The sequence below is a fragment of the Leptopilina boulardi genome, unplaced genomic scaffold (genome assembly GCF_019393585.1).
Source record: "Leptopilina boulardi isolate dan_hultmark-lab unplaced genomic scaffold, ZJU_Lbou_2.1 LbouV2_371, whole genome shotgun sequence".
NCBI lineage: Eukaryota > Metazoa > Arthropoda > Insecta > Hymenoptera > Figitidae > Leptopilina > Leptopilina boulardi.
In genome coordinates, this window is record NW_026137942.1 from 3,169,405 (window position 1) to 3,190,993 (window position 21,589).

The window sequence follows — 21,589 nt, forward strand, 5'->3', positions numbered from 1 at the left end:
GATTATCCGAGTTTTCGCCTTATCCGAGGTAGGTCCGGTCCACATTAGCTCGGATAACCGGAGTCCTACTGTACTATCAAATTTTTAAGTTTTAAAGATAAAAAGTCATTTTTCTTAATTGACGTACTGATACAGTAAATTTTCCAAATTTTTTCAAAAAAATTACTTCCTTGTACGAAAATTTAAAGCCTAGCCCGATCGTGGGCAAACGATTTTTTCAATATTTTCGGAATCTTTTTTGTGAAGAATTTCATTAAAATTATTAAAAATAACACAGGTTTACAAATTTCAAATTTTTTTTGTCACTCGAACAAAACATTTTTTTTCGATTAATATGTGTTTTTTGAGTAAGAAAATCATATTTTAAATTTTTTTCCCTCGTGCAATTTTTTTGTAACAGCAAATTATGCATTTTCCAGGTGTGATGTCACTTAAAGTCACCGGTAGAGAAAGCAGTTAATCCAAATGTAAAAAATAAATCACCATTTGAAAGATAATTAAATTACCTTTCAAACCATTGGTCAACCAATAAAATCCATTCAATATTGTCAGAGTTACAGTCGATCAAAGTTCAAATTTCAAGCAAATTTTAAAGATTTTTAGACATTTGTCTAACTTTCGCTAATTTTTTCAAAGTCAAACAATCAAAAAAAGGCAAGTTTAAAATTATTTTTTTTAATAATATATTTAATAACGAAACTTTTAAGCCTTTATAGACCTCGATCGGATAAAAAATGACAATTCTAAACTACATTTATTGAACAAAGTACTTTTTCACTTTTAGTATATCTTCAAGTGATTTCGATCTATATCAGTTTTGTATAAAACTAAGTTAAGCAAAGCACACCAAAATGAGTACTCGGGGGTTTTCGTGGTCGCTGATTACGAATCTGAGGTCTGTTTTTCAAAATTCATTTCTAATTATTAAAATTTTGTCCGCCATATTGGATCCGACATTTTGAATTTTGAAAAACTGACCTCGAATTCGTAATCAGGGACCCCGAAAACCCCCGAGTACTCATGTTAGTGAGCTTCGCTTAACTTAATTTTATACAAAACTGATATAGATCGAAATCACTTGAAAATATATTAAAAGTGAAAAAGTACTTTGTTTAATAAAATGTAGTGTAGAATTGTCATTTTTTATCCGATCGAGGTCTATAAAGGCTTAAAAGTTTCGTTATTAAATATATTATTAATAAAAAATTTAAAACTTGCCTTTTTTTGATTGTTTGACTTTGAAAAAATTAGCGAAAGTTAGTCGAATGTCTAAAAATCATTAAAATTTGCTTGAAATTTGAACTTTGATCGACTGTAACTCTGACAATATTGAATGGATTTTATTGGTTGACCAATGGTTTGAAAGGTAATTTAATTATCTTTCAAATGGTGATTTATTTTTTACATTTGGATTAACTGCTTTCTCTACCGGTGACTTTAAGTGACGTCACACCTGGAAAATGCATAATTTGCTGTTACAAAAAAATTGCACGAGGGAAAAAAATTTAAAATATGATTTTCTTACTCAAAAAACACATATTAATCGAAAAAAAATGTTTTGTTCGAGTGACAATTTTACTGTAAACCTGTGTAATTAATTTAGAGAAAATTTTTAGTTAAAAATTTGTTAAATAATTGTTTAATAATTAATAAATTTCATTAATTTTTTTTGTAAAAAATAAAAAACTAAATTTACAGCTGTCCAGCAGTTTTTAATACAAAAAAAGAAGATAAAAAAAGCGACATGTCAAATCGTTTTCATATAAAATGGAAATGTGCAAATCATGAATTTCTAGAATCCAGATTAACGAATTTTCTAGACAATTTATACTCAGTAAATTTTATTTACAGTAGAAAACTATTTTATTTGATTTATAATATTACTATACAATAATAATACGAATTTCTTATTGTATACAGAATATTTGTTATTTGGTATTATTTTTCCACAGTAAATTTTTTAAAAGAGAATTTTTCAACTTGAATGATAGTTTTACAAAAATAGAGGAATTTTTCCGCTTTTTAATAAGAATAATTTTAGATCAAGTTTATTGTCAGTTTAGGACGTTCCGGCGTCAACATTTTTTTTAGTATAGAAAAAAATTCTCTAAAGCTATTTAAAAGTATTGCTTTACAAATGTATAGAGTATAGCATTTTTTCTCAAATAATTTTTTCATTATATCATTTCTGAAACTAGAACAAAAAGTTTAAATTTTTCCTTACACTAATAGTTAAGAAATAAAAACTATAAATAAATAGTCTATAGTTTTGAATAAAGTCTATGCAAGAGTAGTTTCAAAAAAGACAAGATTAAATATATATATATACATATAAAATAAAGACTATTTGTTTTCTTAGCATATTTACTGGAATTTGAAACTGGAGAATAGAATATTTCTAACGAAACTAACGAAATTTTGGTAATAATTTGTGTGTGAATGAAAAAAAATAAAATTATTCTTTAGCGTCGCCAATACCATCGGCGTTGATAGCGAAGGTTGCTTCGCTTTCAGGTAAACAGGGAGAGTCGTAAATTTTGCAAATTCTAGTTTCGCCTCGTCCCTTGCGCAAGTATAATCTAGTTGTACTGGCATGAGCAATGATATTACCGCCAATGGGTTTCTTCTGATCGCCGCCAAACATACTGGCGGCTCCGTCAACTTGCGCAACAACTTGGTTGGTGATGATAACTGCAACTCCAAATTCATCGGCGAGTCTCAGCAACATCCTCAGAAATCTCGCGAGGTGCATTTGCCTCGCTGATAATTCACCTCTACCTGAATAATCCGTTCTGTAAAGAGCTGTGGCGCTGTCCACGATCAGCAACGCGTATCTAGATTCAGTCATCATTGCTGTGGCGTCAATCAAAAGCTTTGTCTGATGGTCTGTGTTGAAAGCACGAGCGCACGCCACGTTGTCAAGAACCGAATCCCCACTAATCTTGTATCTGGAATTAGAAAATATTAAAAACTCTGAGAACATATTAAATCGAATAAATGTTAACATTCACAGGGTTGGCACAAAAATATTATTTTTGTTTTTCCCTAATTTTCAGTCAAAGTTGAAAATATTTTAAGAGATTTTCAATAACAGGCCTCGGATTGCACGACTTTTTTTATTTTTTAAAATTGAATTATTAAAAAAATATATTAACTTGATTTGTTTGCAAAATCAAGTATTCTCAATAATTTAAAACAAATTCTTCAAAAATTACATGATTTAAAACAGTTTTCAATTGAAAATTAACTAAAATTTAATTATTGACTAAAGTTTCTCAAAAAAATTCACAAATTCAAAATGAAAGTTTCAATTAATAATCTCCTGAAATTCAATTATTATATCTAAAAATTTTAACTCGAACTCTTCTAAAATACAATTATTTCTTTATTTTGTATCTAAAATTCTTTGTTGAATAATTTAATTTTAATAATTTTGATCAAGATTTTCGAAAATTCAATTATTTAAAACATTTTTCAATTCAAAATTCACTAAAATTTAATTATTGTCTAAAGCTTATAAAATTTTAATTTACGAAAATTAATTAACCTTTATGGGACTGACGAGGTACCCGGGTACCTTTTGCATTTTCAAATTGAATTTCTTCATAATTTTTAAAATCGTATCAACCTAAGGTTTTTTGACATCTCAAATTTATCCATACAAAGTGTTTTAATATTATTTATAATGTACCTTTATTATTTATTTATTCAGAAATAATAAATAAAGTTTCTTCGCCCTTAAAAGGCAGACAAGGTACCCGGATACCTCTATACATTTCATGCAGATAAATGAAGAAATTTCTATTAAAAAATTATGAAAAATTACATTAAACAATTTTTATTAATTTTTATAGTAATGCACATAATTTTTTTTATAAAATATATGTAATTTAGTTACTATAGTTAAATAATAATATTCATAAGAAATCCTCAGTTTTTAACTTAAAAATTACCATAAAAATGAAGTTTGAATAGAATTAATTTGTATTAAAAATGTATTTTAAATAATAAAAAATAAATTTCTTACATTTTTATATTTGATTTCATAAATAATCTGCCTAAATATGTACTTGTTTTGCAATCTAACAAATAGTATATACACGGATACTATTTAATGAAAGATCAATGAAATTGTGAATATATACAAAATACTTAATACGTAATGGACAGCTTTTTAATAATCAACTAAAAATGATAATTTTTTATTAGCAAAAAGAAAATCTTATTTTAAGATGAGTCTTAAAATCAGTGCTAGTAGTTATAATGGAAATTGCATTGCGTAAATTCAGCAAAGCTGCCATACAAATGTTGACTCTTAAAATAAGACCTATTTTCGGCCTTAAAATAAGACTTCTTTTTAATGTGTATTCATATTATGTGATTACTACTATCATTGAAACGTCCACTACACTTAAAGTTAATTGAACTGCTCATTTTGATGTAAAATCTTCAATAAATTAAACATAGGTACCCGGGTACCTCGTCCGCCCATAGAAGGTATTTTTTCCTCAGTCCCATAAACGTTAAAAATCTCCGAAAATGCAATTATTTCCAAAAAATTTAACTATTGCTCTTTCAAAACTAAATTATTTCTAAAAATTTTAACTTCAATTTCTTTTGGAATTCACTATTTCTAATAACTTTAATCAAGTCTTTCAAAAATTCAATTAAACAAAACGTTTTTTTATTTATTTATGTTCAACCTTAACAATCTGGATAATCTTGGTTCTTTTGCAAAGGCGGCTGAGTCTAGTTTTTTTTGTTGTTAGTTTGTTAAAAGAATTCACTAATCACATTAAATTAAAAACAATTGTTTATTTCATTAAAATTACATAAAATAAATATTAAACTTTGAAGCAGATTTCATTTGAAAATAATTCGTATAAATTTCGCGTCTGTTTTGTTGTTGTGCTCGTCAGGAACTTACTCTCTGCTTTCGTCTTCTCATTACCAAAAACATCTTATAGAAATTTCCCTTTCCATTTGTTGAACAATTTTCATTCATTCACACATTCGCTACGCGACAATTTATTATTTAATAATGTACACATTTTTGAAAATTTCCCAACATTATTTTTGTCTTAAATTAAATTTTGTTTTAGATAATTTTATCCTTCATTGTAAAGGTAAGAAATATATCCCCAAATTTTTTCAAAAAAAAATATTGAAAACTTTTGAAGTTCTGTTCAGTTTTTCACGGTGGGGTCAATATGGCATCGTGTGTCACGTAAGGGTTAAAAATTTCAAAAATCGAAAATTCAATTTTTTAAAACATTTTTCAATTGAAAATTTTCTATAATTCAATTATTTCTAAAAAATTTATTTAAAATTCTTCGATAAATTAATTTTTTTAATTACTTTAATATAGTTTTTAAAAATTCACGGAAATAATTAAAATTTATGAAAGTTTCAATTTAAAATCTTCTAAAATTTAATTACTTTCAAAAAAATTTTAACTCGAACTCTTCCAAATTCAATTAGTAATTGAATAACTAATTGAATGTAATTCAATTGTAATCTTTTTCCCAAATTTTTATCTTTATAATTTTATGTTTAATTATTTCAACAGTTTTAATCCAATTTTTCAAAAATTTAATTATTTGCGAGGGGGAATTTACTCAGGTAGTCAAGTGTACACTCTTCCTGTAATACTTGCGTAATAACATGTAATACCGTGTAATAATGAGTTATTACAGTGCTGTAATAACGAAAAAAACTCTGTAATATCTCTGTAACAATGTGTAATACTCTGTAATAACGTGTAATACTTAGTACTAAGAGTAATATGAGGTGTAATACCGGTAGTCAAGTGTACACGTTTTTAACTAGTAAATTCCCCCTCAATTATTTGAATCGTTTTTTAATTAATGTTTATATTTACAACAAAATTAAAATTTTTGAAATCTCAAAAAAAGCAATTATTTCAAAAAATATTAATTGTAACTCTATAGGGTCAACCGGGGTAAATCCGAACGCTTTTAGTAAGTTTCAACAATAACACAAGTTTTTTCTTTAAAAAAAAATACTTCCGGTATTCTGGTGCATGAAGTTGTTACTTTACTTCCATAGAACAATTTTATGGGGTAGAAAAAATTTTTGATAAATTATAATCGCAGGAAACTTAGCGTTCGTATTTACCTCAATACTTTGCAACTTTCCTAAAATACTGGGGTAAATACGAACGCCACTGTATTTCAGAAAAATCTTAGGGAAAATAAATTTAAAGTATTGCAATTGTTAAACTTATATAAAAACTCAAAAAAATACGATAATAATGCATCATATATAAATACAAAAATCAAACAGGTTAAAAATTAAAATGCATTACACAATTAAAACCTTCAATAACTTTATCAAATCATAACGGATTTTTGCAAAACTTGGTACAGAAAGTATTTTGGAGTGATTGAATGTAAATACAAAAATAAAAGTCAAATTTTTTAAATTCAAAATGTCGGACTTTCCTAAAACTTATTTTTAAAAATGATCAAATTTGCTAACTCCAAATTCGTAATCAGCAACCCTGAAACCCCCCGAGTAACAATTTTCGAGCGAATCCAATGAATTTTTTAATTCTCGTCCGCCATTTTGAATTTTGAAAAACTGACTTCAAATTGGTAATTAGCGACCCCAAAAACCGTAGAATACCAAATTTTATTAAGATCCTGAAAAACTTTTTTCAACAAACCATTTGGCAAAAAATTGAAACACTCCTTCGAGAGAACAGAGATTAAGTTTCTGTTTATTAATTACTAACGAGGGTACGTATAGAAAGAAAAACTTTTTTCTATGTACTTTTATAATGTTAAAATAATAGTGTAATGAAATAAAAACAATTTTGTGTGGCTCTGATGTAAAAAAAATTATTGAAAATACCGTTCGGATTTACCCCGGTTTTCCAATTTTCCTGGGTAAATACGAACGGTCTGATATTATTAATAAAATTTTACAGAAGGCAAAAATGAAAAATAGTTTCTGTTCTAGTATTCATAACAAACAATTATAAATAATAAAATAAATTTTTAGCTTCTTTTTCTTCAAATACGAGACAAAATACTGAAAGAGTGTCATCTTTGATTTTCAATCTTTTTTGCAATACTCGTTATCTTTGTTTATGCTGTTGCTAATTAACAAACGAAAAATGGGATAATACTTAGAATCTCTTGAAAAGGATCTGAGATAAAATTTCTCATATCGAACTTATTTTTAAAAATTTTAATTAAGCTGAAATAATTAGCGTTCGGATTTACCCCCCGTTCGGATTTACCCCGGCTGACCCTATTACCTATAACTTGTAAAAAAATTTCATTAATTAAAATTTATAAAAGTTTCAATTGATAATCTTCGAAAATTCAATTATTTAAAAAATTTTAATTAAAAATCTTCTGAAATTCAATTATTTCAAAAAATTTCATTTAAAATTAATTTTTTTTTCAATAATATTTTAATAAAATTTTTCTAAAATTTAATTATTTAAAAAATTTTCCGAAATTCTGAATTCGAATAATATGCATAAATCAGACTTGAAAAAATTTCTTTTTTTTTAATGTAACTTTAAATTATTTTTCAAAATTTGTTGTCAAACTGAATTGAAATCTTGAAAATTTATCTCAGTTTAATTCGGTGGTTTAAAAAGAAATGTTGAAAATATTTCTGTGAAACATTCTTATTAAGGAATTAATAAATTTTATTTTATTTCTAATAAGAAATTATTAATAATAATAAAATATATGTCAATTAATTAAATTTATTGAAAATAAAAAAATGGCATTTTTATACTTTTCTTGTAATGTAAATCGACTAAAATGACTTTTTTTTCTTTCAAAAGTCGATCCGAGGTCTACAATTATAAAAATGTAAGACAATAATTTTTAGAAGCAAAAGTTTGAATTGAAAATTTCAGAAATTATAATTTGAGTACTATTTTTAGAAATTTGATATTTTTCCAGTACTTTTCATAAAATTCCCTGATTTTTCCATAATTTCCCTAACCCGTGGCTACTCTGATTTTATATTCCTTAAGATTTGAAATGTTTTCTATTCGTAAAAAAGAAATGATTTCATATTTTTCAAGAATAGTGTAAAAAAAACCTTTAGCAGCTATTATTAAAGATATAAAAAGAAATACATATATAACAGTACGAACCTTTCAGCTGTGGCAATTAATCTTTCAGGTCTAAAAGTTCCTTCGGTATCAATGTAAAGGCATTTTCCCTCTGCTCCACCCATATCAATTGGCAATTGACAATTAACGGCTAAACTGTGACAGAGCTGTGATTTCCCAGTACGAAATTCGCCAAATATTTCTGTAATAGATCCAGTTTCAATGCCACCTCCAAGAAGTCTGTCCAATTCCTGCGAACCTGTGGTGATATAAACTATGTTTGCACGATTCTGATGGATTTCTGTCGCTGTTTTAAAACCCATAACAACAAGTTTCGAAGCTTCTTGGAGAATTTTGTCGGCCTTTGCATCACTGATTCCTTTAATTTGAAGAAGAACTTTTTTTGGAGTGTATGCAACAGATTCCACCGTGTGGTAACCGGCCTCCTCCAATTTCTTAACATCCGCAGCTGTAATGCCATTTCCCTAAATAAAAAGAAGTCAATTGTTATTTAAATTGTTTTTTTTTAATTCAGGGTCAATTTTAAAACGCTGTAGATATTTAGCAATAAAAAAAGGGATATACTTCCGAAAAGGTCCCCCCTTTAAATTTAATAAAATATAGGTATTCTTACGTATTTTGGTGCGTAGATTACGAAAATCGTAGTGAAAATTGGCGCAAATTTGATTATCATGGTAAAAACCGTAAAAAACACCATAAAATCATGATTTTTTGCGATTATCTCGTAAAAAACAAAACATTTCGAAAAAAGTTTTAGACAAAAGTTGTAGATCTCAAAAAAAACACACATTTTATGTTTTATGAATTTTTTACCAAAAGTCATTATTTTTCGAGAAAAATAGTCCGAAAGTAATTTGCGGAAATTGTGGGGTGGAGTCTATACAGCAGCGGTAAACGCAGAATAGTAAACACGGCCTTCGGCCGCGTAAGGTACTGCTCGCTTTTCTTTTTAAAAAAACCTTGGCGAGAGGGGGTGGATATGGCCGAAAGTATTTTGCGGAATTCGTTGGATGCTGAGTAATGGTGAATATGATACTATATACGAGTCAAATAATATGTCTAACCATGACTGTTGTATATGTTTTCATTATCATGGTGTTTTTTTGAGACCTACAACTTTTGTCTAAAACTTTTTTCGAAATTTTGCGTTTTTTACGAAATAATCGCAAAAAATCATGATTTTATGGTGTTTTTTACGGTTTTTACTATGATAATCAAATTTGCGCCAATTTTCACTACGATTTTCGTAATCTACGCACCAAAATACGTAAGAATACCTATGTTTTATTAAATTTAAAGGGGGGACCTTTTCGGAAGTACACCCAAAAAAAGTCGCTTTACATTATAAAAAAAAGTCTCAAAAAGACGATATTTTATATTTTTGATAAATTTAATTAGTTATTAAATATTTTATTATTATTATTATTAAATAATCACTTTTAGCTATTGCTATTAAATAAATTAATTAATTTCATTCTTTTTTTAACAAAATTAATAAAAGATATAATATATTAGAATTATACATTATATATAATTCATTAAAATTGATATTTAAAAAAAAATTGCAGTTCCTTTATTCATACAAGTCTTTTAAACCTTTAATTTATAAAAATTAATACAATTTAGATTTTCGACTAAATTTTTCAAATGAAATTAAGAAATTTTTTCATTTTAAATAGATGTACAAAAAAAATGTTCTGACGTTAATTCGTGGAGTAAAATTAATAAAACAAATTTTGAGTTAGAATAATTTTCAAGATTTAACTCATAAAAATTTCTAAAAAAAAAGTCTAACTCAAAAATACATTTTGAAATTATTTTCTTTATACAAATATCAAATTGTTCTTTAATTATTCAATTTATTTATAAAATAATAAAATTTCTACTTAATCAAATAAAACTTTTCTTTTAATTTTGAAGTCAAGATTTCTTTAACTCCAAAAAAACTACTTTCAATGAAATTTTAACATTTTGAAATTTTCGTTTATTAAAACATTATAAAAAAATATAAATTAAAGTTACGTCATGAAAATTTAGAAAAAATATTTATTAATTAACAAATTTCAACAACTTTTAATATTTTTCATCGCCGATTTTTTTTACACTTTTCTTATCATTCTAAACAATCAATCGAATGGATTTGAATAAAAAATTAAAAGAAATGTAAAACAGCCAAAAATGATTTTTCTACATTTTCTATAAAATGGAATTTAATTCTAGGTTTGATAAAAGGTCGAAAAAAATTGTCAACTCTACATAATGTAAATTTTTGATTAATTGAAATTTCATTGGTAGTTTTTTTTTTAAATTGAACTTCTTCCACATTTTTAAATATTTTTCATTGATAATTATTTTTTTACACTTTTCTTATAATTTTTGAATAAACATTTCATATGGATTTTAAAAATTTTTTCTAAAAAATAAAATTTCTAATGTAGGCAAAAATATTTTTTTTTTAATTTTGATAACATAATACATTTTTAGATCTTAATGTCTGAAAAAAATTGTTGCCTAATAACAATTAAAATTTCAGTGGTTCTAGTCAGGGAGAAATTTTAAAAATTCATAAAAAATTTTAATTTTTGTACAATTTTTAAAAAAATCTTTGAAGTAAATCACTGATATTCTCTGACAGCTGGTTACAAAGACTTATAGAAAATTATGATTAAGTTATAAGTATATTGAATTTTCATAAATTTGTTTTCTTGTAAAGTAAAGAAAAAAGTAAATAACTGAAAGGTAATAAAAATAATTAAAAGAATCACGACCTAACAATAATAAAATAAATTTTTATTAAATAATAAATCGAAAAAATTATCAAACAAAGATACACCGACACCACTCTTTATACCAGGATAAATAATACAAAGAATCTATCGTAATTACGTACATAGTCGCTAACGGGCTAAAAGGAACAAATCTGTCAAACTTCAATGTCAATGTTTATTCATAAATATTATATTTTAAGAACGATTTACTATTTTCGTAATTTTCTTTGAAAAAACGCAAAAAAAATTGAAACAAAATTCAACACTCAAATATGGTATGCTTTCGAGAAATTAGACAATAAAGAAAATTACACGAAAACTATAAAGAGAATAATTGTTTACCTCCAAAGTTTTGAGTAGTTTCACTTGATTGTTATAAGCATCCAAATCGTCTTCTGTATGAATAGAAACTGTAGAAGCCATTGCGGCCGACATGATGAAATGTTTTGAAAATTTTCTTTCAAATCAACAACTTGTGCAAGAAACTCAAGAAGTATCTTGAATTTTAAGGTCAATGTAGTAAAGCAGAACAACAGGTCTAAACAAGAATCACTTTTGCCGGTAACGGTTTCCACAATGCTCTCTTCTGTATTACTATATATATACCTTTTAAAACTATTATATAGCAGTGTCGCCAATAGGATAAAAATAAAAAGCAGTGCAAGCAGGGAATTTCTTTCTGCAATAGAATGGAACATCCGAAATGTGACAAGTCAGATGATTTAATTCTTAAAGGTGCTTTTATATCTTTTTGGTTTTTGGCGAGCGATATATTTTCATGGAGAATCACTGAATTTGTTTGGCTCTAACAATATTTCATTTTCACGATGGAAATGGAATATTTGTCAAAGCCAATCAAATTCAGTGAATCTCAGTGAAAATTTAACACTTGCCGAAACCAAACAAGGTATAAAAACACCTTAATGGAGCGGTCACACCTCGGCTGCAGGAGCAGTTGCCCATGGCAACCGTGTAAGAGTAAGAGAGATAGAAGATTTTCCATATCTCTTACTCTTACACGGTTGCCATTGGCAACTGCTCCTGCAGCCGAGGTGTGACCGCTCCATTAGAGTGCAGCCACAGCTCAGCTATCTGAGTAGGGTCGTCATGATAACGTATAAGAGTGAGAGAAATAAGAATATTTTTTATTTCTCTCACTCTTATGCGTTACCATGACAACCCTACATAGGTAGCTGAGGTTTGGACGTTCCCTTGCTGTATACTCGTGGCGTTAGAAAAGAACAAAAATGTGTAGGCATTTCTGGCCACGAGTGTATAATCCAGCGGGAATTGCGTTAATCCATAAAAATTCGTCCGAAAAAGAATTTGGGGTGGTTCCGTTGTACCTGGTCTTTCGACTTACCAACGGCTTGACTCCTATAGACGTTAGTCCTCGTTCAACTTATCTTTCTCTTCAGAAATTTGCAGGATGATTCGTGACTCTCACTGTATATCGTCGTTCAAACATTCGTTCAACATAGTCATCTTTCTAAAGCACTGACTCTCACTTAGTAAAATAAAGCGGCCGTTTTCCGATCGTCTAGATAGGACATCACGGACCCCCGACAAAGGGCGGGACCTTTCCAATCCCTAGGAACTATGCAGGTTCCTGCGCGAGTTGTTATGGAGCGGTCACACGTCGACAATTTTGAAGAAATCTGATCACGTTGATTCAGCTTCTTCTCCATCATCTTGCTCTAAGCGATGTGAGCTATTAACCACGGCCCCCATGAGTCCAACACCAGATGACCGGCCAAGGATAAGTAATTTGCCGGAGCAAAAAACAAGTCCAAGTGGGCACCCGATCCCCGTGGTACCATTAAACTCAGGTGCGAGTATCAGTCTGAGGATTCTATCTAATCCTCGAGCCTGACCGCCCCCGAATGTATAATACAGTATTATATATTGGTACAAGTTCGCGTACACGTCCGACGCGCTTATTGTAGACGCTGCTTAATTGTGCGTTGAAAAAAAAGGTTCCGCCAATGTTTCGCGCAACCGTTTTTCAACGAACAATTAAAGACGGTTGCGGGAACTTACATATCCCGTATTCGACTTGTGTACCCAACTCAGTTGTGCTTAGGCCTTAAAATACATACGGTCACAGTTCATCTATCTACTTGTAAGTAGGGTTGTCATGGTTACATATAAGAGTGAGAGAAATTAAAACATTTTTCATTTCTCTCACACTTATACGTTACCATAGAAACGTAAAGGCCTTTCTCCAATATGTTCCTAAATGTTTGCGTTGCGTGACTGACGCGTTGGTTCGCAAGCGCAGTGACGTCATCAAAGCATTGATACCAATCGCGATTAAAAAGTTTGGTTTATGTTCCTCTTTACCACTGTTTTCCAACTTTACAATTTTAACTGCAAATGTTTCTCGACGGCATTTAATATTTGTAATTAAAAAATTCAGTGTCTTAAAATTATAAACCAAATTTTTTGTTTGCAATTGGTATCAATGCTTTGATGACATCACTGCGCTTGCGAACCAACGCGTCAGTCACGCAACGCAAACATTTAGGAACCAATTGGAGAAAGGCCTTAACCGTAATCGCAATCGTAAGCGGAAGAATTAGTACGAGAAGAATAGTCATATATTATTGTTCTGCATGCGTGGCCAGTGCAGACTTAGCTGTGACCGCTCCTTTAGATTGTTGCGCTCTCTACCGTCTGCCTTGAAATACGTGACACTTCCACCACCGAGATTTTGTAGAAATTTTTGTCGTGTGAAGTAATCTTAGCATTACATGAAATGGCGCAAACGCATAACAGAAAATATTAGACAAACGATATAGAGCAAATAAACAATGAAATTTTTCAAAAGTTGTGTATTAAATAAATTGTGCAGCTTGAATATTTACGTTTATAAAGTGGTTTAACGCATCTAATTTGCAATTGATACATAATACAAGGTAAGATCTTTTTTACTTTTACATGAAATCGCGTTTATTTACATAGAGGTTATATGCGTATGTTCGTTATTGTTCTGTTTGAATATTCAAGTTTCTAAACAAACATTTTTTATAATAAAAAAAAAGAATCTAATCTCAAATTTATTGGCATAATCAAAGTATCTCTAAAATAGATTAAATTAATTGAATTTTTCGTTCAGTAAGTCGATTTTAATTTTTAAAATAACCAAATTTCGTTATTGACAGACTTTTAAAAAATTTTGTTTTAACCTTCTGTAACTATAAAAGATTTAGGACAAAATTGAATTTTTTCGATTGCAACATAAAGCTATTTTTTAAAACTCAGTAATTTAATGATATTTATTTTGCCTAAATATTTTTGTGTAAAAGAATATTAAACTTTCCGATTATCATGACAGTGTTAAATAATAATTATAATTGAATGTAGCTATAGACAAAAAAAAATAATTTGTGAGTAACTGTAATTTAAGAAATAAATATCTTTATAATTGTAGTAGGGTCAACCTATTGACAAAACAGTCTGAAGTTTGTTGCGTTTCTTACATTTCTGGTATAGTGTAAACTTTCTAAAAATTCTCTTTATCCTACATTTTCATTTAAACTAAAATTTTAATTATTAAATAACTGAATTTACTGAATAAAATTTTTTAACGTGATTAAAATCGAGACAATCTTCAAGGTTAATTGCTCATGAATTAAATATCCATGGTAGGGTGTACTAGATGTTCCAAATTTTACATTTTTTTTTTTTTATAAAATTCATTTTAAATTTCCATATGTTCTATGCATCTACTGGTCTACCATAGTGTAACAAAATTAACTGGAATTTAATTAATTTATTAAATTAAAGTAAATAAAAGAAAAACCTTAAATGGTCTTAGTCAACATAGTTTTTTAAAGAAATAGAACATTTTTAGTTTGTTTAAACAGTATGGGAAAGGGTAACTTTTTATTCATCTATATAAATCCATATGAACGTTGGTTTTTTTAGGTCATAAATAGAGATAGAAACATTCAGCTAAAGCATAAAAGAATAATTTTGCTCGAAATTTTTTTAATTTTTTAAATCGCATTAAAAAATATTTTTGTTCTGTACGCCATCAGAATATTTTTTTATTTTAATTAGCACAAACTTCTCTACTTTATTATTGTTTCAGTTAGTAAAAAACGTTTTAATTAGTGTATTAGTGTAATACATTTTAGCCGAAAAAAGAAAACTATTTTAAAATTTACACTATTAGCAAAATCTGTATTAAATTTAATATGGGGCATTCTATGGGAAATTTTCATTGAAAATTTTTTTTGTCCGAAACATTTTTTTTTTCGAAATCTATATGAAAAATAAGGAAATATGTATTTTTTTATTTTTTTATTTGATGAAAATGAAGGAAGTTATGATTTTTTGAAATTTAACGTCAACGAAGAAAGTGTGTTTTTGGAACATTTTTTAATCTATATTGTACTAAGAAATTAAAAATTATGCTATATATGAAATTTGTTCATTTTTTCTCAAATTTTTCAAATATGTGCTCAAAAATAACGTACCTATAACAGAAGCAACAAAAAAGTTGAAATTAAACTTATAAAGTGAGTTTTCTCAAAAGAGACACTTTCGATTTTTAATTTTTTTTGCATTACAATCTTTAATGACTGAAGAATTTTTTCCCCTATCTGCGAAAGTGGTACTTTTAGTTTTTAAATTACTATTTACAATTTTTAAGCTTGACGCAACGATTTTTAGTATTTTTTAATGAAAATTAAAAAAAAACAAATGAATGTTAATGGAAAAAGGTTATATTTGTAGAAAAAATGCTTAAATTCTGTGAGCCGTACTAAAAAAATTATAAATAATAATTTAAAAACTAAAAATACCACTTTCGCAGATAGGAGAAAAAATTCTTCAATCATCAGAGATTGTAATGCAAAAAAAAAAAAATTAAAAATCGAAAGTGTCTCTTTTGAGAAAACTCACTTTATAAGTTTAATTTCAACTTTTTTGTTGCTTCTGTTATAGGTACGTTATTTTTGAGCACATATTAGAAAAATTTGAGAAAAAATGAACAAATTTCATATATAGCATAATTTTTAATTTCTTAGTACAATAGATTAAAAAATGTTCCAAAATACTCTTTCTTCGTTGACGTTAAATTTCAAAAACTCATAACTTCCTTCATTTTCATCAAATAAAAAAATAAAAAAAATACGTATTTCCTTATTTTTCATATAGATTTCGAAAAAAAATGTTTCGGACAAAAAAAAATTTTCAATGAAAATTTCCCATAGAATGCCCCATATATTGAATATGAAGCAAATATGCAATACTAGAACTGAAATTTAATATACAGTTTCATTAAATTTAATATACATTTACATTCAATTTAATACACTTTACAATAAATGTAACATAAAGTGTATTAAATTGAAAGTAAATGTATATTAAATATACCATAACTCAAAAACTGATTGACTGATTTCAAAAATTATTGTTGCATTCTCTTCAGTGGTACTTTTTTTTAGCGGCTAAACCTCGAATTACTCAAAACATTTTTTTGACATTAAATCATTCACAGAAAGCATAAAAATAAATATGATTGGTATATTAGAGGTTTACTCGTTAAAAAAAATTTTACAGAAGACAAAATGCAGCAAGAATTATTGAAATCGGTTTTCTAGTTATGGTAGCAGCCAAATTTCAAAGCAATTTTAAAGTTTGGATAAAGCACCCTCTATAGAAGGAAAATATTAATATTTTTTAAGATCATAAATTATTATATTTTAAAACTTTTGAGAAAAAAAAATCTTAATCCGTTACTTGACTTCAAATAAATATTTATTTATACCAAATAATTTTTATTTGAATTAAATAAACTGTATTTCAAACAAATACTATTTGATTGATTCAACTAATAATTATTTAATGCAAATAAATAGGGGAGTGTGAGGAGTTGTGCTCCGGGTTTTGTTTTTCGATCAAAACTATTATATAAATTTTTTTTTTTTTACTATTATTTTATATAGAACTTTTAGTACACGTACAAACAAAACTTTTTGGCATGATGGATTAATTAAAATTCAAAACGGAAATAGAAATTTTGCTTTTTTTTGAAAATACTGTTTTTATAACTTTTCAAAAACAGTGGGGAGTTTGTGCTCCACTGTTGAAAATTGAAGAAAAAAATATAATTTTTAGAATATTCTTTATTTAAAGTATGAAATGTGAAAAAGTAAGATAACTTACATAAAGTAAAGTAATAGATAAGATAATAAAAGATTAATTTTAGATAATTTAGATAAAATAAAATTATTTCAAAAATAATTGAATTAAACTAGGTAATTAATTTCATTTACAGTGAATACAGATGTAAAAAGTATCATTTCACTAAAGAACAATATTTAAATTGCATAAAACATTCTAATTATTCATAAATAATGCGAAATAAAAATAGAGTGCGCATTAGGATTAAAAACTGTTAAATATAATGTGAGGCACAACTCCCCATTTTCTACATTTTCAAAATAGTCTAGGAATAATTAATACATCGAATGTTTATGCGAATTTTTTTTTAATACTTCAAAAGTTATTAATGACAGCTAATTTTTATGCATTAAACATTGTTATCATTTTGAAAAAATTAGTGGAAGTGACCTAAACATAAAGAGACAAAAATACTTTTAGAAAAAAAAAATTTAACACTATCTGTAAAGACACGAAAAATGCTTCCAAAGATGACGGGTACCAAATTAAAAGTGAGGTCTTAACGAGAAAAGAATATGCCAATAGTTGAAATTTATTTGATAATATTTAAGTAACCGATTATTTGAATCAAATAAATTTTCTTTCAGTACATTTACCGCGTTTCAAATACCGAGAATGATTTAATTCCCGTTTCAATATCATTTTCAAATTGTATTACTTTGAAAAGAATTTACATTTTTTATGCAATTTTTATGTTTTTAATATAACTTCTCTAATTGTCTTTTTTAATGTTTGAATTTATTATCATGTGTACAACTGACTTTTTAAAAAAATATGAGGGACAATAATTAAAGTAATTTTAAATATTCTTAACTCTATTTTCCGTTTTAATTTCTAAATTTTTTAATTTCATTACTACGCCTTGTGTGTTCTCAAATGATTATGATAATTTTTGACAGTCACACTGATTCGATTTGTTTCAGATTGTAAAAAATGTCACGACTTTTAAGAAAAAGGCTTCCGCCATTGAAAGAGAATTCTGAGGATAAAATAAAGAAACGCAAACCCGGCAATGTTTTGTCAACTGATTCAAATCAGAATTCGCGAGTTGTCATTTCTAAACAATCAACAAAAGTCAAGAATACCCGATCTTCGAAAAAAATACAAGAACAAGATGAAAACATTGTTCCGCAAAATAAAAAATCCCAAGAAACAGAAAAAACAAAAACCAGTAATCGTCTATTGAGTTTGAAGATCTTGAAACAAGACACTGACAATAAAAAAGCTGTGTTGAACGTGAAATCTCCCGTTTTTCGAGACAGAACAAATGAAAGTTCAGATCCTCCTGTTATTGTTCCTCTGGCTAAGCAAAAGTCATCAAACACGAAACTTGAGACTGTTGTTCTTCCTGTGGATAAGGAATTAACTGCCAGGGCGAAATTGAGATCTGAGAAGGTAGAAAATTTACAAGAGCACACAAAATCAACAGATAAATCGAATTTAGAGGAGAAACAATTGTCGCAGCAGAATTTGGAACAAAAAGAAACTGAAGCGACGACAAAAGGAGGCTTAAGAACAAGAAGTGGAAAGTTATTAGTGGGAAAAGATAATGCAAGTGACACAGAGGAGAAAAAGAAAAAATCCGATAATGAGGATGTGAAAGATAAAGAAGAGGATAAAGAAGATGTTTCAAAGGAAAAAGACGTGGTTCCAAAAAAGAAAAAGTTTTTCACTTTGTCAATTAAAGATCGTACAAGAAAAAGAAAAATTGTAAAGAAACCACCTTTAGATGAAAGTTCATTTAGTTTACCTGTTGTTCCTGAAGAAATTACTCCAAGTAAGAAAAAAACATTACGTCCTCGTCAGGATGTGAAGAATTATTGTGAAAAGAGTAAATTGGTTTTATCTCCAAGAAGTCGTAACAGCATGGTTGTTATTGAAAAAATATCCAGTACTAGTGAGAAGAAAGTTCCTATCTGGAAAACTATCCAATTTTCAGAGACAAAAACTAAAGATAAAGACGTTTATGAGATTTCGGACAGCGATTTATCGTTTGAGGAGAATCCAAAGAAACGGAAGAAAGGTATCAAGAAGAAGCCTCCTAAGCGATTGAAGAAAACTGTAAAATTCTTCAAATCAAATAAAAATAAATCACCAAAATCAGTTGTTAAAAAATCTGCTGATCCAACTTTGAAAGTACAGTGCACTTTGGACTCGGCTCCCCAGGTTGAAATAGAACCAAATTCTCACGAGCTTCCTCAGATCCATCAGAAACCAAAGTTGGTTTCCATCGAGGTCGTTGAGCCTAAGAATAAAGTGTCTTTTGTGCCTCAAGCAGCAAAAGAATTCAGACCCTTCAGAGTGACTCAAAATTTCCGTGCAATGTCTATGATGCAACCGAACATGGCGGATCATTCTCTCCTCTCGAAAACGATGTCCCCAATTGCAAGAGTCGCAGAAAATGTAGACTTCTCAACTCCGTGGCGACTTCCTCAGACGGGGAATTTTTCTCGTGTTTGCAGTTTAGTTCAAAGTACTCCTCAAATCAAACCTGCTGGTTTATTGGCAAGAAGGACCGTTCTTGTCAAACCAGAAGAAGAGAAAATTACCAACGACAAATCGACGAGTGCCGTCGATAATTTAACCCCAGTGAATTTGAACACAGATGAAAGTAGATTGCCTGAAATTCCTCATGTGCCAAGTCCTGTCGGTGCTTCTATTCAAAATTCAATTTCTGATGATGTCGAGGACAAGGAAAATGCGGCACCAAATTGTCACAGTCCTCAAAAGTCTCCAAAAAAGAAGGGCACTTTGGCAACGCCAGTTTTCGAACCACAGCCTGGACCTTCAGGATTGCAGAAACAACCACTCCGCGAACTGAAGATCTTGCGGCAAACGAATTTAAATAATTTCTTAAGTCTGGACGACGCGCCCGAAAGAACGGAAATTCGAACGCCACATGGAATTTTTGATGACGTTCATTCCACTCCAATTAATGGCAAATTTCTGAAGAAATCTTCCCAGACGGACATTGAGAACGCCTTTGGATTTGATGACGATTTTGATGCATCTTCGATTGTGTGTCAAAATGAAAAACCCATTGTTCTGAAAGGAATACTTCGGGAGAAGAAGGGAAATGTCAGACCAAGGCAAGAGTCTGAATCCAAAAGACCTGTGAGATTTTCTGCAAAAGAGGTATTGAGAACGCTGCACGCACGTCGAGTAAAGAAAGATGAAAATAATGATGAAAATAAGAAGCAAATTAATCAAGAGAAAGATAAACGTGAAGAAGAATTTGTTGAAGAATCAGTAAAAGAAACTTCAAAGAAAGATGAAGAAAATGAGATAATTGATTTCTCTGATACATTTGATCTATTAAAGGAGCAAACAAATGAAAAAGATGATAACAAACAGGACTGTAGTGTCGTGCCTCTGTTTGTAGACATTGAACCACCAACTCGCTTCGCCACTGTAAGTTTGACATTATTACTTTTATTTTTAATCAAAAAATTCAACAAAAATCAGTTTTGTTTTAACTACAAAAAATTTCTCTTTATAGATATTCTATTCTTATTATTTTCATATTTACCAAATTAATAGAAATTAATTTTTTTTAATTCTAATAACTAGGCAATGTCAAGTCTTGGATTAGACGACTTTTTCGACTTCTTTTTACATTTTTACAAAATTTTTTTAAAAAATACATCTTTTTTAGTATACAATGCAGATCTTCTTCAAATCTTCTTTATTTAAATTATTTAACAAATTTTTAACAAAAATTTTTCTCTAAATTAATTATTTTTAATAATTTTAATGAAATTCTTCATACTCTCTAAATCTGAATTAGTAAAAATGTTTACTAATTTGAATTAGTGACTCACTTTTTGCTTCTGAATTAGTAAAATTTCACTAATTTTAAAGCAAAAAGTGAGTCACTAATTTAAATTAGTAAACATTTTTACTAATTCAGATTTAGAGAGTAAATTCAATTATCTTAAATTATTTTTCAATTAAAAATTTTATGAAATTCAACAATTATTTGCAATTTAAAAAAATCAAATAAAATTCACAAAAATTTCAATTTAAAACCTTTTAAAATTTATTATTTTTAAATTTTTTCATCTAAAACTTTTTGAAATTTAATAAATAAATTAAATTATAACTCTTTTGAAATTCAATTATTTTTAATGATTTTTATAATATTCTTCGAAAATTCAATTATCTGAAAGCATTTTTCAATTAAAAAATTTTTTAAGTTTTTTAATTTTTGTCTTTAATTTTGAATCAAATTCTTCAGTCAACAGAAATCACAAAAAAAAAAAAATTCAAAATCAGTTGAATTTAATTAAATAAAAAATTTAAATATTTCTAAAAATGTCAACTGTAACTCCTCCAAAATTTAATGATTTTTATAATATTCTTTAAAATTCTTCAATTATTTGAAAGCATTTTTCAATTAAAAACTTTTGAAATTCAATTTTTGTCTGTAATTTCTAATAAATTCTTCATCAACAGAAATCGACAAAAATTTTAATTAATAATCACTTGCAGTTCAATTAAT

At 27.8% G+C, this 21,589-nt stretch overlaps 2 protein-coding genes across 3 annotated transcripts in view; one reads left to right on the top strand and one right to left on the bottom strand.

The window, feature by feature from the left end:
- The window catches only part of LOC127287558 (titin-like), a 39,861-nt gene that overhangs the window by 15,891 nt on the left and 2,381 nt on the right, over positions 1-21,589 (top strand). Inside the window, exons 1-2 of one of the 2 annotated variants that reach the window (XM_051314550.1) lie at positions 13,623-13,811; positions 18,012-20,499. In XM_051314550.1, the coding sequence (XP_051170507.1) occupies positions 18,022-20,499 (2,478 nt within the window). In that variant the 5' untranslated portion in view covers positions 13,623-13,811; positions 18,012-18,021. Of the gene's footprint in view, positions 1-13,622; positions 13,812-18,011; positions 20,500-21,589 lie in introns of those variants that run through there. The other variant, XM_051314552.1, reaches the window with a different exon arrangement.
- Positions 1,825-11,492, bottom strand: LOC127287565 (DNA repair protein RAD51 homolog 1). Its single transcript, XM_051314565.1, has 3 exons — positions 11,236-11,492; positions 8,147-8,589; positions 1,825-2,948 (listed from the first exon to the last, which is right to left on the bottom strand). The coding sequence occupies exons 1-3, from the start codon at positions 11,326-11,328 to the stop codon at positions 2,456-2,458; spliced, it is 1,029 nt and encodes a 342-aa protein (XP_051170522.1). The 5' UTR covers positions 11,329-11,492; the 3' UTR covers positions 1,825-2,455.

Bases quoted from the DNA above. Each gene is read 5' to 3' on its own strand.
- LOC127287565 (XM_051314565.1), bottom strand. From the start codon at position 11,328: ATGTCGGCCGCAATGGCTTCTACAGTTTCTATTCATACAGAAGACGAT. The intron at 8,590-11,235 runs GTAAACAATTAT...CTTTTTATTTAG, and splicing joins AACTACTCAAAACTTTGGAG to GGAAATGGCATTACAGCTGC. The intron at 2,949-8,146 runs GTTCGTACTGTT...TTCTAATTCCAG, and splicing joins TTAATTGCCACAGCTGAAAG to ATACAAGATTAGTGGGGATT.